Here is a 19,825-nt window from a genome sequence, read left to right on the forward strand (position 1 = left end):
CATGATCACACATGGTCAAACCAGAGAAGAGGTAAAACACAACCGGAGAGGAAGGTGGAATTTTCTATTGCCCCCTGGCTTGTGTGACATTTCACACTGCATGCATATCATGAATAGTGTAGATTGCATGTCTTTTCCATCATTACACTTAATAATCTCAGTAGCTCGAGATATACTTGCACCGCCTCTTCAACCGAGCACATTGAAAATTCTCAAATGAATAGTTTCTACTGCGTGTTTCACTTTACCACAGTGTCTGGTGCACTATATATTCTCTTCATGAAGTAACGCTCACTTTTATTGTAATTGTGGTGTTGTGTTTGAAACTGCAGGTCAGTTCACTGCAGTGTAGTGGTGCCTTCAAATGGGGTGGTGTTTACCGTGTTCACCAGAAGAGTCCATATGAACGCCCCCCTCTTATCGTATTCACAACCTCGTAAGTAAAAAGTTTCTGAAAGCTCAGAGTTCACAAGTTGTGACGTGTTTGTTGACGTTGTCAGAAATGGCGGAGGCCTTGGAAGTTAACTTGTCTGTGCATAATAAGCCCATGATAGTAAGTGAATTTAATGTAATTTTATTGTTTTTCTTGGTAATTTTATAACATGTCTGAGGAAAATGTTGATAACGGCCTCATCTTTCTCCTCTGTCATTATACCTTTGCATTTCCTGCATTATGTTACCCACTTGCTAGCTTGCTAAATTGTTAGCCTATGTGGCTTCTAGACGCCGACAGTAACGTTAATATTGCCGTTGCTTAGCAGCGGTGCTCTCACGACTTAACCACCGCCAAGCATATCGTGTACACGACTTCCCATGTTGTAAACACAAGCTCACGAGTTTCATTTGAGGGCACCAAGTACTTCCTGTGTTCCACTGATTATGATGCTAAGTGGGAGCCCAACTTTTGAACATACACTGGTAACTGGTTCAATCCCTAGACCAGCACAATAAATGGGGAATATGAAAGAGCATGCTTGCCCCTCCGTCATTACCACCACTGATGTGACTTTCAGCGAGGCCTGGGCAGGGCAGCTTCCATGTGTGTCAGTGTGAGCAGGAGGCTCCTACAAAAAAGAGCCTGGTTCTCAGTGAGCCTCCCCTGAATAAATAAATGTTGTGGACAGCTTTCTGCAGCGGCTATCTCACCAACATTGTATAACCTTGAAGATTACCTCAAAGCTGATATACCTTGTTCTACCTTTCACAACAGTCAAACTTGACAGAAAGTTTTTGTACACTTAAAATGTTTTATAGCAAAGAAAGCAATACTGCTGAGCCATTTGACAATCCAACAGGTAGAGGGCCAGTTCACATTCTGTGATTTATCCTAGTGGAACCCCTAGCTAGCCACTGGGCTGTGGCCATCACTGACGATATGTTGTCTCTATTTAGACTTCATATTTTTAAAGCCTCCGTATTTTCCAATTTTTTTTATTCAGTTTATTTAAATTTGACCAACCAATGTTAATATTTGCTAATTAGCACAAAAACCCAAAGTACAGCTGCTGGGAATGTTATTGCAGATATTTGGTCATAAACTTGGTAAGTATTGGACAAATTAAAAGTTTCACCAAAGTTATTACAATTCATCCTGAGGGGGAACATGATTGTTTGTATCAAATTTCACGGCAATCCATCCAGTAGTTGTTGGCACATTTAATTCAAAACCACAAATGTGGACCTCACCAAAGTCATTTAGGAATTTCATGGTAATCCATTCATCCGTTGGGTGAATTAAAGAGCAGATGAGAAAGCACGCAAATGAGTATTGAAAACGTTTCAATTCAGAATTGATGCGTCATCTGATCAGGTCCTCTCAGCTCCTCTGATCAGACTTTATAGAGACCACCGACCAAACAAATATCAGCTGATAACGATCAGTGGCAGATCTGTCGGAGCACCCATGATCTTATCAAAATGCGGCAACAAACTTCAGTAAAGCCAACAGATGATAAAATAAAAGACAAGACATATACAACACAAAACATTACAATGGGATGGATATAGCACTTTGAAGGGTGGCGCCAAAGCTTATTGAGTCAATGGAGCGCCAGAGTAAAAGGAAAGCGCCTCTTGTATTTGATGTTGATGTCCATGTTAGTGGGTGTCGGGAAAGCAAAGTTAACCAAAACTAACATCCCTAGTAGGCCTAGTGGGAACTGACAAGATGGATTTTCGTGTGATCTAGTGACCCAATGATTCTACAGCCCCGATTATTCAGATACTATTTTAATCAAATGTTCTGAGGTTTTGAGATCTCTGAGCTTCCTGCCGATACAATGAATGCAATGTAGTTTGTGCTAAAGCCTGCTAAGACTCCAGATCAGATCTGACTGCTTGTTTTCCTCCTGTCTGTGAAATCTTGCAGATGCCGTTAGGAGCACCGGAGGTCACCGGAGGAACATGATTTTTTCAGATGACCTGTCTCATGCACTACTGTCAGGATATCGCGAACTCTTATTAATCATATTTGCTCCATTTCTACCCACTGCTGCTTTAATGCTTCCTGCTTCTTGTGTGTGGTGTAGGCTAAGTGCAGCCTGAGAGATCCGGGTCCATCTAAACCCTGAGGTGAACGGTATTTGGTTGTTTCCAGAGTCTCCAGAAGGTCGGAGAGTGAAATTTCCGGCGTGCATGTGAAGGCAGCATGTTGATATAAGTCCCCTGGCTGCCCACTGGATACAGTGACGTGTGGAGAAGGGCGGGGCCTCCTCACAGGTGAACACCTCACAGGTGTAAGTTGGGGGAAATGTGCGTCCTGAAGAACAAGTTACCGTGTTCGTCGCCGGGCTCCCCGGCTCTCTCTTCCTCTCCTCTCCTCCTCCTCCGGTATGGCCCACAGCTGCCTGGGTAACTGCGCTCCGTTAGTCTTCCTCGCCGTGGTGTTTGACGCAGCCGGGCTGGTCGTGCTTCTCGTCGGGATCTTCGGTAACCTGAACGTGGACGGCCGGTTCTACGGGGATTTCCTCATCTTCACGGGCTCCATCATTATCTTCCTCAGTCTGATGTGGTGGATTATATGGTACACGGGCAACGTGCAGCTTTACGCGGAGGACAGGACGGGGGACAGGACGGAGGACAGGACGGCCAGCCTGGACATCAGCTTTACGCACTGGGCCGGGAAGCTGTCCGAGAGGCTCTCCAAGGGTGGACTGAAGCCGCTAGAGGCCGGAGGAGAGGAGAAGATGGAGAAGAAGAGCATGGGTAACGGGAAGGAGATGAACGGGACCGTGCGTAATGGTGCTCCGTGTCGGATCACGTGGGAGGACAGCAGCGGAGCCGTGTCGGGTCACGACAACAGAGGGTATGATGGATGGACTGAGCGTAGCTCTCCGGCCGACAGGAACGTAGAGTTGGGGGTGTTGAAGAGCTCCGACGTGGCTCTGCAGCCAGCGGAGGGTAAACCAGAGAGGCTCCTCTGACAGGAGACATGATGGTGCGTATTTCTCCTCCTCATCATCACCTAGCCCCTAACCCGGGGCCACCTCAGCATCCTGCTGCTTTCACTCAACTTCTGCACTTGCTGTTGACACTTTGAAAAGCATTTCCCATAAACCCACTCCTGACACAAACCTGTACAGGCTCTAAAAGTTAAAGCAAGCCTCTGAAAAATGTATGATCTCTCTGAAAGTCTGGGCCTGAGGAACCAACAAACAATCCTAATTGAAAGCCTTAAATATTCAGCACATTGCCCTGCTCTCAACCTGTCTGTCTGTGTGTGTGTGTGTGTGTGTGTGTCTGTCAGCCTGCTGCTGTTTGGCCTCGTCATTAGCTGCTCACTGCCACAGCTGTAACTCTTTCATCATTACTGTTGGCATCCTAAGCGTTGTCATGGCAGCCCTCCCTCTGCTCTCACCCCAGTCCCAATAATGACATGTCTCACATTATTGTCAGTGATCAGATGACACCCACAGTGAAGGAATGGGCACCCTCACACTAACACCCCCCACCCCCCACCCCCCTCAGGAGCCTGCCTGCTCACTCTGCTCATGAATATCTCTAATATATTTTTTCTCTCCCTGGCTGCTGTGAAAAGATCTTCAGTGGCCCGTGGCAGCTTTTAATTAATGAGCCTGACCATTTCTGCTCACCTTCACAGTTCTGCATTATTTTAGCCGTCAGTTTGCTTGTAACCGGGTGGCGAGCCAGACCCCCTTTGGGCCAAAAGGCGCAATTGCATTTTAATGGAACTCAGCAGTGCTTATTGATCCAGTGGAATGAGAGCAGTGGGTAGGTATAGGCCTCCTCACTCAGCCACCAAAGGATCATATATAAGTCTGCTTCATGCACACTCCTTCCATACACTAGTTCCAGATAGTTAACTTTAATGGGCCCCAGCCTGATTCCCGTATTATCTAACCCTGGCTAATGATCTTGAGATATGGGATTGTGTGAAATGACATGGTCAAGAACAAACATTGCGTACAGAACAATGGGGCTGGTTCGTCACTGTAACTTAACTGTGTTAAATGTGAGACTCACGACTCAGGTCGTGACCTACGAGTTGACATTCTGTAATCACACATTGCGGGATTCAAACTAGGGATGCACCGATCCGACTTTTTTAGTCCCGATACCGATACCTGGGCTTTGGGTACTCGGTATCATGTTTAAAGGTCCCATATCGTGCTCATTTTCAGGTTCATACTTGTATTTTGTGTTTCTACTCGAACATGTTTACATGCTGTAATGTAAAAAAAACTCTTTATTTTCCTCATACTGTCTGTCTGAATATACCTGTATTCACCCTCTGTCTGAAACGCTCCGTTTTAGTGCATTTCAATGGAATTGCAACGGAATTGCGTTGCTGTGCAACAGTTTGGGTCCATATTTACTTCCTGTCAGCTGATGTTATTCACATACACTGCAACAGGAAATAAACTGTGACGCATTTAGAATGTTTACATTTAAAACCGTGTAATGGTCTAAATATTGTATATTTGTGACATCACAAATGGACAGAAATCCTGTCAGCTTGTTTCAAACGCACAGTTTCTGAATATAGGCTGTGTGTATTCCTCCGTATATTGAGCGTTTTGATAGTTTAACAGTATTTATATATCACTTAAACCTGTTTTATAATATAAAAGACATGAAATGTTGCGAAATGTCCCAAATTTACAATATGGGACCTTTAATGCCTCACTGTGTGGAAGTGACTGGGATCATTCTGTGTAAGACAACATCAGGCTTGACTTAAACATTGCTCTTCTAACTGCATAAAACTAAATGTGACAAATAAATACAGATATAAATGTATTTAATTGTTCTTTATTGTTAAAATAATAATTCGTACATCAGCGACTTGGTGAATTACAATTCAGGTGTAAACCTTTTTAATGCAGCAACAAATTGGTCAAAACTTAAACAGGAATTCAAATTCCAGTACATAATGTATATAGTATATAAACATAGCATTTAATTTAATAGATCAGCCCCATTGATCAATATCCGGTATCGGTGCATCCTTATTTCAAACTCTGACTCTAAATGACATGTCTTTACATTTGACTACTTTTAGACAAAAAATATTCATATAAATCAAACAGTAATAAAGGTATTGTAGTATTTATCCAGCAGAAAGGAAAAGGTTCTGAAACGACATTTAGACCATCATGTAAGATAAAAGAATTTACAAAATTGAACCGTAAAATGAATTACTAAATGAGAAGAAAAAATCAACAGCTGTGTCCCAATACATTATAACAGTATACATATAATAACCTTCATAGGCAATAATGTTTCTGCAGTTGGAAATGAAAATACTTATATATCATTATACTAACCAAACATGATACTGTACAGTATGTGCACCGTACAATGTTAATCACATGGCATCTTTAGAATGTCACTGGAAAAGGAAAAGTGGACAAGCAAATCTTTCCAAACAATTAATTGCAAATTAATCACACATTTTTTATCTGTTCAAAATGTACCTTAAAGGGAGATCAGTCAAGTATTTAATACTCACACTACAACATGGGAGTGGGCAAATATTGCTGCTTTATGTAAATGTATGTATATATTTATCATTGTAAATCAATTACCAACACAAAACAATGACAGATATTGTCCAGAAACCCTCACAGGTACTGCATTTACCATAAAACAATATGCTCAAATCATAACATGGCAAACTGCAGCCCAACAGGCAACAACAGCTGTCAGTTTTCATTTTGCCTACTGGGAGAACAGTGTACATCAACATCAAACTTTTTTTAGTATACTTAATTATGTAATTTTCTATTGCACACACACTATACTTAAAACATTCTTAGAACTGGTATGGAATTGGGACACAGCTAATGTTTCACAGGCTTTTTGGGGTGGGTGGTCAGGTGGGGCTGTACTGGGAAAACTGGACCTCCAGTTCTTTCTAAAGTCCTGGCTTCAACTCTGACCGAGAGCACATAATGTTAGTTTATCACTGGACATTCCTCCAATGAACACAGGCCTCCACCTAAGGACAACATTGCTATTGTAGCAGCCACCTCCCTCTCTATGTTATGAGTCATAATGTGACATTGTCGATCATTCAGATGTGATAGTGGCTTGTATAAAATAATAAATAAGTAACATGGAGAGAGATTAGGTTCAAGTGATGATTGTCTTATCTGCACATGTATTCATGTTGTTGTGCAATATCAACACAAGGCTGGTAATGATGGAGGCATGTATGAGTGTTTCATAGCAGTTTTTAGCTCAAACCTGAAGCAGGACAATGTCAGGAAAATCTCGCACTGAGGACAGTCCGCCCCGGTTGACAGTCGCACCGGGAATCCCATCTCTCCCCACAGGGGGAGACAAGCATATTTGTGGGAATGGTGATTCAGCACTACTAGTATTACTACTACTGCTACCTCTACTTTCCACCCTAATACCACTTTCTGTGTTCGTTCTTCTAACGATTTATAGTTTTAAAGTTCATTTCTCCGAAATACTACTTTCTGTCCAAGTACTTATAATTCTAAAAGTTTGTTCCAGCCTAATACTACTTTCTGTTTAACGACGTACAGTTTTAAAGGTTCATTCCACCCAAAAACTATTTTCTGTCTAAGGAGTTAATTAATTTGAACTTCCACCTTTGACAGACTTTTTTTTGGGTAATGCAGTTCAGCTCTCAACTCTGCCAGTTTTACAATTCAGTTCCATATTTCCAGCAATTCTTTGCAATTCATTTCAGCTGTCAGCATCCCCACGCATTTTCAGCAGGAAATTACGGAGCCCACCTAGACCCCCTAGTAGAACATTTTTTATTAACTCGTTCCCTCGAGGTACTATCTCGAGGGAACAAGTTACTTCCTAGAGCACTTCTTCCAATCATTCCTGACAGTCCACGCATCGCTGATGTACGGAGCCCCCCTAGATGATGTACTTCGGTAAAGTTAGAAAGATATTGACAGATTCAAACTTCCAGGATCAATAACTCATAACAGAAACGTTGTTAAAACACAAATGATGGCTCTTTCTAACTGTAGTAAGGTAGACAACGAGCTACAACCTCATTTGAATCAACACATATCACATAACGTTGGTTTCTATGTGCAGCCGGCAGTGAGACGAGTGGTCAGGGACCGTCTACAAAGGCAACGCCGAAATGAGAAAAATATTCAATAACTTCAGTATTATACAGTGTAGTACCACCAACATTACTTCACACATCAATGATCTCCTCATGGTTGTACTACAACACTTAGTTTGGAAAAATATGCTTTTGCATAATTTTGGTGAATTTTTAATGGGAAAAAATATTCATTAACTTCACTTTCATAAAGTGTAGTGCCATTAAAATGTCTTAACTAGTTTAATACGTATAATCGGGAAGAGACCATTGATGTGTGAAGTTGGTGGTACTACACTGCATAATACTGAGGTATTTGAATATTTAAAATAGCATATATAGATAAAGCATATTAAAGAAAGACTTTATCCTATGTTTTAAATTGTCTTTTCCCCTCCCTTCACAGTCATGTTTGTTGATTTCAACCTGTACGGATATACAAAATCCTTTCCCTCCTCTTCCTTACAGGTGACGTCCGGCTTCCCTGGTGCTGAAGGACGGACTACCTCCTGCTGCTGCTGCTGCTGCTTTCCAAAAACTCCCAACAGACTGAAAACATTGAGCTTATGAACTAAAGTCACTTTTTTTTTTTAAATGGGAAGACAATTTCTTAATCAGGGAAAAGCCTCCTGCATCCGCAGTAGGCAGACGGGCTGCGCACAGACGAAGAAAAGGTCTTTACCATGTACATAGCTAATTTCAATTTATGAGCTGATTTTGTGACATACTGTAAATATTTTTTTCTTGGGAATAAAGTTTACATGTAATTGGATGTGGTTGTTGTTTAAGGGTGTTTCTGCATACAGGTGACTAACCGTTTGGTGCCAGATAACAGCACAGTAACACCCATGCACTGAGTTGCGAAAGAGACTTCTTATCTGCTCTTCCTTGTCTGGGTTCTACCTTTTTATTGGTTTTCTTATACACCACACAGGAAGCTGTTTTTTTTTTTGTCATCGTCACTTTTTGAAGGGTGTAAACAGCACCCGTGGTGTTTGTTCTCCCACTGCTTTATTCCAAATTATCAAGGCCAATATTTCTAGCTTTTCCAAATCCACCCTGTGAGCTTGAAATGAGTCCTGGATCAGTGGATGCTGGAATGTAACGAAGTCACTTCCTTAACGATAGAGTCGGAAATTCTCTTGACATGGTTAAGGAAACCTATTTCTCCTGTCAGACACTGTCATGAAAAAATGTGAGATGTAGATACAGAAAGGAATGTGACCCGGGTGTTTAAACTCTTCCTTCTCATCAGCCTCACCTCAGACTCGCAGGCGGCGCTGAAAAGGGAAGAAGCGTTTCTTCTGACTTTATTTCACTCCTCTAACATTTATCACGTCATACAGATAAACCGCTAAAGCTGTGAATAACCGCCAAAAAGCACAGTCAGCTCCTCTTATCATGGATTATACCGGCTATCTCGGCCGCTGCCTGCTGTTTTTCTTCATCGCCGTCCTCCTGGATGCACTAGGCCTCATCCTCTTCTTCGTCGGGATCTTTGCTCCCCTCAGCTTCTGGGATTTCTTCATCTTCTCAGGACCCCTCATTATCTTCTTCAGCCTGGGGTTCTGGATCTTGTGGTACCTGGCAAACCTGGAGGTGCCAGTGGAGGAGTTCCTTCCCAAATGAGATTCACAGCTTCTTCATTTGCAGCTTTCAACGTTTTCCGGCAGCTGCTGGGTGCTGGAGAATGGAACCAAAGGTACAACTACAGGTGCAGATCTTCACATTTAAAGCATTGCACCAAAATCACGACTTGTTGTGAAGTGAAGGATTTTCCCTTGATAAAGCTCTGTTCCTTTCTTTGTAGGGTGAAACATTCTCAGCTTCTACTCGGATCTCCCTGGTGGATGTTTGTGTATTTTGCTTCGCCACTGAAATAAATGTGGAAAGGACAAACATGGAACTTTAATCTGAAAGGACATCCATGTGATGAACACCTCAGAGACTTAGAAACAGACTGAGGCACAGTTTTAAAGGAGGGGGGCACATTTGTAAAATGTGTTAAGACTCACATTTAAAACCCTGGTTCTTTGCAAACTGTACATTGATAATAGTTATATTATTTATTCATTATTCAGTGCAATAAATGAATGTAAAATAATATCAATTAAATATGTAGCTTTGTGGTCATTTGAAGACAATCCACTCATACATACAGAGGTTCAGTAACTAGCCAACTTCCCATCACCTCCTGACTCGTGATGATTCCATGCAGTACATTTTGTTTATTTCATCAGATCATGTGGATATTTAACGTTTTTAACTGATGTCTCACTCTGACTTCAAAATCAGGACCAAAATATCTGTCCTCTACTTGGACATTTCTGCTCCATTTACACCTGGATGACACTGCTTATCGGGTATTTACTGCCTTTGTATTTTATTGATTTCCTTCCAGGGCCGTTGTTCCCGATCAGTCTCCGTGGTGATTTCCCCCGTTGTGAAATCTGAGTATTGGTCGCTCAACCCATTCAACAGAAACCAGTCAAACTGGGTCCATTAGCTACGGGTAGTGCTCTCATTTTACAAGAATGGGTTATGTGTGAGGAGGAAAGAGGAGAAACATTTTTTCCTGTCAATGAAACATCATATAAAAATATAGTTGAATCGAACATTATGAAGCTGTTTGCACAGAGTTGGTCATAAAATGTGCTGCCGTGTAATCTTTACATCAAGTATGTGGCACAACTTGTTTCTCTGTTCCTAAAGTAGACACACCCTGTTTACAGTGTGGCTGATATTTAATCTCAACACCAGAATAATCCTCAGGTTTCAGGTTTCCCAGGAACTTAAACAACAAGACAAAGATAAAGGAGAAAACAAGAGAAACTAAGCATTTTTTAGAAAAAGGTCCTCTTTAGTTGCTTTGGATTTACTAATACACACAATGTTATGACATTTCAATAAAAAAATTATTGGATTTCAAAATGTAGTTACAGTGTCGATTGCCTCTTAAACAGTCTTTGCACAGGGAGCGGGCCCACACAGTCATTTAGCCTTGCACAAGGGGAGTATTTGGAAATGTGTCTGCCACACATTATTATTTCATAACTGCATCCTAATGTCTCAACCAGCTCCAGGAGAATTACTTTGAGCTGGTCGACATGTGATTCTAAAGTGTCACAGTCCCTCTGTCTGTCTGTCTGTCTATGGGGCTTCGGGTTTCACCTCACACCTATTGTGTCTTTCCATTACCTGTTGCCAGCCTGCTGTAAAGTGCATGGCCAACACACACACACAAACACTCCCACACCTGCCCTGGGTCACCTGAACATGACACTGTTTGACTCAGCACTGTGGTTACAAAGGGGACGGGGATTAAGTTCTGCCAGGCCTGTCGGTGTGGTGTTTGGTTGTTGTGGCTCCTGCCAGCACTTCACACTGCAGCAGCACTGTGTGCTGGCATTTCATGTGACGGACTTGCAGAGTAAAGTTCAGTGAAGGAAAAAGTATTGAGATATTTTATGCAAGTAAAACTTACAATACCATAGTACAAAAAATAATCCATTAAAGTCTTGTCATTTAAAGTAATAGTACAGCAATATGTACCTATTTTTAATTATTTATCCTGTTAAATAACAGTGTGTAATGTGAAAGTAAATTGGCAGGAAGGATTTAAAAAATCCATAATAACCTTTCAGCATATTGTAATTCAAGTGTTCTGAGAGAAAACTAGACTTCTGCTCCTCCTCATGGCTCTGTTTTCAGGATTTAAAAAATCTAGCCCGTGATGGGAGACTTTGGCCAATCACAGGTCAGTTCAGAGAGAGAGAGCGTTCCTATTGGCTGTGCTCCAGCTGGTGGGCGGTGCTTGGTATTTCCTCAACAGATCTCAACGTGGCTGCCGGGTCACAAACTTTCTCATTTTGCAGCTAAACAGTACACTACAAGATGATTCTGAGAACATGTGAGGAGAGAAATAGACATTACAGTAACAGAATATTGATTCATATTTGATCAGCACTGCCTAGTTTGACCGTTTGGTTGGAGTTAGAGAGTGATTGACAGCCGGCTCTCATAGACGGCAGCTGGACAGCAGACTCCAGATCAGCTCTGATTGGTTGTTTTCCTCCCGTCTGTGAAATCTTGCAGATGCCGTTAGGAGCACCGGAGGACACAGAGGAACATGATTATGTTGTGTGTAAAAAATTGTGAGACTAGTCGAATGGTAAAAGAAAATAAGTTGTTGCTTTTTGAGAGAATCTGTGCTGAAGACTGGCTGCATAGAGGCTATTTTCATAGCCTGTTTATGATGTTTTCTCTTAAAGCCGCAGTGGGTAGAAATGGAGCAAATATGATTTTAAAAAGTAATTTTTATAAAACGGTCACTATATCCTGACAGTAGTGCTTGAGACAGGTAATCTGAAAAAAATTCCTCTGTGTCCTCCGGTGCTCCCAACGGCATTTGCAAGATTTCACAGATCGGAGGAAAACAAGCAGTCAGAGCTGATCTGGAGTCTGCTGTCCAGCTGCCGTCTATGAGAGCCGGCTGTCAATCATTCACAAACTCTGACCAAACGGTCAAACTAGGCAGCGCTGATCAAATATGAATCAATATTCTGTTCCTGTAATGTCTATTTCTCTCTTCAGATGTTCTCAGAATCATCTTGTAGTGTACTGTTTAGCTGTAAAATTAGAAAGTTTAGCCATGTTGAGATCAAGTTGAGGTAATACCAAGCACTGCCCACCAGCCGGAGCACAGCCAATAGAAACACTCTCTCTCTGAAATGACCTGTGATTGGTCAAAGTCTCCCGTCACGGGCTAGATGTTCTAAAGTCTGAAAACAGAGCCATGAGGACGAGCAGAAGTCTAGTTTTCTCTCAGAACACTTGAATTACAATATGCTGACATTTTTGTACAATGATGCCAAAAACATTGTGCCTACTGATACTTCAAGTGTTGTGAGAGCCCTGATACAGTGAGTGAACTGGGCGAAGCTGAAACACGTTACCTCCTGACTTCTGAAATACTGTTTTTGTTTTATGGGAAGTAGTTAAAACTGCAGCACCGTTACTGGTTGTTCTGGTTAGCTGAATTTGATTTGATACTTTTTATCTGCTGTGTTTTTATCACTCCAAGCAAAAACAAAATCTTCATTATGTCTGGTTTAATTCTATTAGATTTTGATTTTACTCTTTCTCTTCTTTTTTCTATTTTTCCTCGTATTGCATTAGTTGAACGTTGTTAAGCTAATCATCTGGCTTATAGTTACTAGGAAAAGGGGGAAAAAAAGGGACTAAAAATAAAAGTGGGTTTTTGATTTGTTTTTTTCATTTGATATGGGGTTTTTTTGTTAAAAGAACAATCAGGATGTTGACTGTAGGATTATCAACTAATAAATAGTGAAAATATAAAAAGTTTATTATATACTGCATACCTAAATATATTAATAGTGACAGGATTGCCATGGGTGCCAAAATCAGCCATCAGAAAAAACCTAACTTTAGTGCAGCTAAACTTCTGTGTGAGAAGTATGGGAGACAGGCTTTTTTTATTTGCCTATAAGTGACTAAAAGGTTTGGAGTTTTCTTAGTCACCTTATTATACAATGCCATTTTGTGATCATGTAGTTTGACCCAAAATGTTCACGAGATGGCTCTTTTGGAAGAAATAGCAGATAGCATTGTTGCATGAACTCATAGATCCTAATTGGGACCACGAGTGTATGTCAGGATGGGTGTGTGGGACGCCGTTGGCCGAGGGGTCTGTCACACGGGTCAGATGAGTCATAACAGTCCCAAAATAACACTGCCTTCCAGTACAATGGTCAGTGGCCATAAAGTGGACAACCTATTGGACAGTTAAAAAAAACAACTAAAAAAACTCCACAGCTGGGAGATGGAGCTCCCCCTGGTGGACAACAATGTCCCCTACAACAACAACACCAAGGGATTAACACCATCTACAGGCAGAAGGTGGAGCTGCAGGAGGAACAGCCATAACAGCAGACAGTAGAGGAGCTGCTGACATCCAGTGGCCATCCACCTCCACCATATGCTGGACTGTTGGACCAAGCCTCAAAGATATCTGCATTGACACCTCAAGAGAATGTCATGCCTTCCCACTACTGTATGAAGTCCAGTAACGATGCAGAACAATATTTAAACCAGTCATAAATATGACAAAGGTGAATGCATGTGTGCACATACCAGAAAGGACATTTGATGCTTACTTCTCCTGAATGTTCCAAGTCTTCAACATTCACAGTGGCAATGAATAAGCAACCGATACCACTGATGACACTGTGTGGGAGAGACAGTTTGTCCAGACCTTGGTGGATGGTCTGACCCCGGAGATCAGAGCCAGGCTGAATGCCATAAAAAAATACTGCATGCATGCTGAGACTGTTGTTCAGGAGGAAAGAAACCAACTAATTAAGGAATAAAAAAAACAGCTGAGAATCTTCAGATGGTTCAGCTGGCCTAATATGCTCCATCAGGCAGAGAAAGAGGCCGTAGATGAGGGAGAGGCAAGAGCTTACGCTCTGACAGCAGAGAAAGAATTGATGTCTTTCTCTCTGCTACAAGTCTGAAGAACTCTTTTAAGATCAGAGTCCATGGCTCTACCTATGAAATATTGGCTGACACAGGAGCTACGAGTCATCGTTGAGATCAACAACAGAATCCTTTTGGATGTCTCAAAGTACTAAGACCTGCACTAGTAAACGCCCCCACTTATAGGAGCAACGACACACTTTTTGTAGTTGATTTGAGTCATTTTGTAGTCGTTTTGCATCTCTTTATATTTGATTTGTGTCTTTTTGTAGTCATTTTACATCTCTTTTTTAGTTGTTTTGAGTCTTTGTAGTCATTTTGCATCTCTTTTTTTAGTTGTTTTGAGTCTTTGTGGTCATTTTGCATCTGTTTTGTAGTTGATTTGTGTCTTTTTGTAGTCTCTTTGCAGGTAATTTGGGTATTTTTGTAGTCGTTTTGCATCTCTTTTTTAGATATTTTGAGGCTTTTTGTAGTCATTTTGCATCTCTTTGTAGTTTACTTGTGTCCTTGTGGTAGTTTTGCATCTCTTTTTTAATTGTTTTGAGTCTTTTTGTAGTCATTTTGCATCTCTTTGTAGTTGATTTGTGTCTTTATGTGGTCATTTCATGTCTCTTTTTGGTTGTTTGATTGACTTTCCAACCAGAAATGTTAACAGTCACTTCACTTCATAGTTCATATAGATAATAACAAACCAACTACAGTATATTACCATCTTACTCTGATAGGGGGGGATACCAGGAGTTCCCAGTCAGAGTCCAGAGACCACACTTCTGCCACCTCTGCTACCCACAGGCTGAAAATGAAATAGGGTTTAACAAGATTCTCTGCAAATCTACTGCATAGGTGCCAAATCTAACAATACAGCGTCAAACTATTGATGATATGGAATGTGTAAATAATGTCACATAAGTTCATCAGTTTTAGAATATATACCTAAATACCTCTACAAACATACACTACTACACAAGTAGTGATCCTAGCTGAATAAAAGCCTCTGCATGACAATAAAACAACCAGCAAATGGCAGCAATAGACTGATGCTTCACTGCAGCTGAGGTCAACTCATCTAGCACTATATTGTTGTTACTACCACTACTACTAACAATAGTACATTAATAATATTTCAGAGGTAAAATAAAAGGTAACACAAGTTAGGATCCCAGTATGTGGACATTAATGTAATGGCTGAAGACTCATAGCATCACAAACATCATGAGCACCTACTCCTGGTGAAACGAATGACACATCTCTTTGAACCCTTACATTTGACCCAGATCAGTTGAAAAGTCGTGTATCATGGATGTCTGTATATATATATATTTATTTTTTTCATTCAATACAGTACCTTGAGGCAAAGGTAATATATAAAGTTTAATTTAAATTGTTTAAATTATATGAACATTTATCTCATCATAATAAAAATGATATATCATTTTCAAGTTGAAATAAATGAGTGGTTATTATTAACGATGGCTCTGAATTAGTCATCGAATCAATTTCTGTTCTTTTAGCTTTCTAATATCTTTGAATATGTGATCTGGGGCTAACCACTTCCTATGGATGAAATTACAAAATGTATCCATCATTTTTCTCATGCTAGTATAACCAGATATTAGTATCAAACCACCTGTAAAAAGGCACCAGGATACAGGAAACTTTGAACTCTGTTCAAAAGGTTCCGAGGGAGGACCACCATACCCCCCCCCCCCCCGTCCCCGTCCCCGTCCCCCCACATTGTCCCACACACATTTTCAATGTTTCCTACGCCCATGGTCTAGGTCAGTGGTTCCCAAAGTGGTGTCCAGGGACCCCCAGGGGTCCTTGAGGGGGTTCCAGAGGGTCCCAGCAAAAATGGAATCATTTATTTTCACTATAATTCATCAATAAGTAACATAATGACAGAATGTACGACTATTTTGGTCATGGGCTTCATACACTTTCTGTAATAACTAGGGCTGTCAAAGTTAACACAATAATAACGGGTTAAAGCAAATTCAATTTAACAAATTAAGCTGTTTTAAAGCTAGAGTGAAGTTTGCCTCTGTGTGTTTTAATCACTGTGGACTTGTGAACTGTTATTAGTCTATTATATCTGTGTTGTTGTCATTATTTGATAAGGACCTACTGTATGTGTCTGAGATAAAGTTGAATTGAATTGTGTGTAGTTCATGGTCTAATTGTTGCTCCCGAGGCAGGCACAATCCTGACAAATATTGATGCTGCAATCACGCTACAGGTGAGAAAAAAATAACTTCTGACATTCATCTTCAGTTAGATCTCTTTGAAACCTGTAAACTCGATAGTTTGTCTATTTGTGTCCAACCAATCTGCTCTAGCACACAGACAATTAAAACGTTAGTCTAGGTGATGCGGACTGACTGAAATGTCATTACATCCTCTATTAGGCAGCTTGATGATAAACATTCACCAACAAAACATTGGACAAGACAAACCCCCAAACATCAAGAAGCATATAGCAGCAGAAAGCTGGGATGAACAATTCTCTGTTGCTGACGTAAATTATATTTATGAGCTATTTTTGTACATGGACAGTTCTCAGTCAGTCATACAGTGGTCGTAATTACTATCTTTTTTCGTAGAGCCTGAATGCAGCATTATGCTAGCTAGGTTAGCCGGCTAATATGAGCATCTCATGAGTTCCGCTTATTAATTTCGTCCCATATGGCGCTTAATTACAGCTGTGTTGAGAGTCCGAAACACCAATACTGTGACTATCGGCTATTTTCACACTCTCTATTGGTTGACTAATATGAGAGTTAAATCTTAACACTTGTTTGCTAACGTTAGCCATAGCAGGTCCGCTAATGATGTGTTGGTCACGAACGAGCCGGTTCAAAGAGCCGGCTCTTTTAAGTGAACAATGAGAGCCGTTTTTTTTCTTTTCTTTAATTAATCCACAGCAGAATGATAGGACGATCTTCTCCGCGCCACGGGGACACCATGCACTGACTGTGACTGAATGTTGTGTTAATGACGTCCGTGCGACCAATCAGGTGATGACAGACAATGATCAGACTATCAAGCAGGCAGGGGCGGGTGTGCGCGGCGCGCTGACAGTCTACAGGTACAGAGCAGGATGGAGAGGAGGAGAGAAAGAGAGAGGAGTGCGGTGCGCGAATAGCAGACATGATGAGTGACGGTCGGAAACAAAGCAGCATGTAAAGTTATGGTATTCTGGAAATTAGAAGGTTTAGTATAATTATATTGAATAATTTAAGTGATATATGTGCACACATACTAATCATAGGTCAAAACAGCGCTACATTTGGTTGAATTTTATGAGGCAGAAGTGGTAAAACGAAGAGCCGTTTGGGAGCCGAAAGAGCCGGCTCTTCTTTGTGAGCTGAGCCAAATGATCTGGCTCATTAAAAAGAGCCGAAATTCCCATCACTAATGTTCGCTAGCTAAAGCAAGCAGCCCATTGGTCCGTCATTGGTTCGTCATTGGTGCGTCATCGCCATGGTTCTATGGTTCTATGGTTCTGTTCTCAGCACAGAGACGGAGGATGCTGAATGAAGGAGAAGACACACACTAGCAGTAGGAGTGGGACTAGGACTAGGACCAGGACTAGGACTAGGAGTTGTCTGGCACAATAACAGGTAGCTGGAGAGTCACTCAGTCGTGCTTAACTAGCTTTTTTATTTAACCTAGTGTTGCTAAATAGAGTTGAATTATTGTTAGCACATAATAATAACATTTCCTTAGTTGGTGGAACGTCAACAGGAACTACTGTTGTCTGCTTGTTTCTGCCAGATGATGATGATGAGGAGGAGGAGGAGGAGGAGGAGGAGGATGAGGAGCACATTGTCAACTTCCCCTCTTAATTTACCATATATGTGCACAAATGTTTAAACGAGGAAATCCAATCTGTCATCTTGGTTGTTACCGGAAGAGAAATGCAATGAAATTAAGATCTATTTTCCACATTTATGTTACAGAAACGTAAATACAATCTTGCATGACTATAATGCTTTATTATAGAATAGAATAGAATAGAAAGCTTTATAGTCATTGTATTAAATACAATGAGATTTACAGTTGCCACTTCTGGTCAGTGCTTTAAAACAAATACTTGACGAGACTAAACGAGGCAGATAAAACATATAACAGGTAAAACACACACACAGTTATAAAGCAAATAAAACAGGTAAAGTAGATGTAATAAATAAATATAAACACAAGTGTTACACTAGAAGTATAAAATATAAAAAAAGATGTAATGTAAACTGAGGTAATTGCACTTGTAAAATAGGTAGGGTCTGCTAAGTACAGTTTTTCTTTACATACAATATTGTTAAAAGCCACATACAGTGTGTGTCATTTCAACAGGATGCAATGGAGACAGCAGGTTTATATAGTACAAGCCAAGTAAAACCATCAAGTCTGTGTGTCAGCTAAGCTGGCTCAGTGGGTCAGTGGGTCAGTACTTGTCATGTGTCATGAGCCTGGTTCTGTAGGACAAACTGACTGAGGTTCAACATGTTATTGAACTCTGTGAACTTCTGTTTTGACTGATCAGTTTTGACTGCACAGATAAATGACAGATTTAGGCTTGTCACTCTTCTGCTCTCAGCTAATTTTATTTATTTATTCATTTATTTGACAGGGAAAAAACATGTAGGCATTGTTACACTTAATTAAAGTGCAACCGATGCAATGCCTATAGGACTTCTAGTCGTAGCTAATTTGCAGACCTTGTCCCTGGTTAGGCTTTTAAGAAAAAATTTAAATACATAATACCACATCATACATGAAATCACATAATACAACATTGTACATTACAGTCAATTTACATATGTACGTTCTCAATCAGTAATCAGTGATCACGGGTTTAGTTTAGTTTCAGCCAGTGTTTCACCTTTTCATTAAACATTTTCAGGTCAGGTTGTATTTTTATTTCTCTTGGTAGGGCGTTCCAGAAATGTGTTCATTTTACTGAAAAAGACGACTGACCCAAGGTTGTTTTGCGCATTGCCACTCTGCAGTTACCATTTGTTGATCCCCTAGCGGCTATTCTATTGGTATTTATTTTTGTGACACATGGACAAAGTACAGCTGGGGAGAGATTGTTCACACATTTAAAAATCAACTTGTCCTCATCAGTTGCCGTGCCTTTCCCGTGCTATAAGCTACAGCCCTGCCAGGAGAGAGAAGATATGATGCACATAGCCTGACCAATGAAAGGTATGTTGTCAGTTGCTTGTTTTTACCAGTTAGTCCTATAAGTTGGATTTTTCTTAAATGCACACAGCTGTTTTCAGTGGACTAACTGACTTCTTGCAAATCTTTACCTCATTGTATAAAATCTGTCAACAGAGACTGTGGGGCCAGAGTTACAAGTAGTACAAGAACGCACTGTGCCTTTTCATTCAATGAATGACTATGACTGCAGCTAAGGAATGTAATCAACAACACCACTGCCATCTAGTTGAACTTTTCACGTGAAAAGAAGAGAAGCTGAAAAGATGCAATTCAGTGGTTCTCAACCTTTTTCGTGTCAAGGACCAGTCAGTCAGATCTATCGGGCTCTAGATGGGCAGTGATATTATAAGCCTTCATTTCCACATTTACGCAGCATATTTTTGCCAGCTGTCCATCCTGCATTTATCAGTTTAAACTGTGTTGCTTTTAGCCTGGATTATGACTTTACTTCTTCGTATTTGTGTAATATTATTTTACGATCCATGCACCAAGCTCTGATTGGTCCGTAGGCTTGTGCTTTTATATGAGTCTATCTCTTATCTG

General features: G+C 40.8%; 1 protein-coding gene across 2 annotated transcripts in view; it reads left to right on the forward strand.

Moving 5' to 3' along the window:
- Positions 1-17,547: 17,547 nt before the first annotated feature.
- Positions 17,548-19,825, forward strand: part of LOC141758850 (uncharacterized) — a 55,784-nt gene continuing 53,506 nt past the window's right edge. For both annotated transcript variants that reach the window (XM_074620597.1, XM_074620598.1), the window contains exons 1-2: positions 17,548-17,679; positions 19,184-19,264. In XM_074620597.1, the coding sequence (XP_074476698.1) occupies positions 19,258-19,264 (7 nt within the window). In that variant the 5' untranslated portion in view covers positions 17,548-17,679; positions 19,184-19,257. The remainder of the gene's footprint in view (positions 17,680-19,183; positions 19,265-19,825) is intronic.

This window comes from Sebastes fasciatus, chromosome 20 (assembly GCF_043250625.1).
Source record: "Sebastes fasciatus isolate fSebFas1 chromosome 20, fSebFas1.pri, whole genome shotgun sequence".
NCBI lineage: Eukaryota > Metazoa > Chordata > Actinopteri > Perciformes > Sebastidae > Sebastes > Sebastes fasciatus.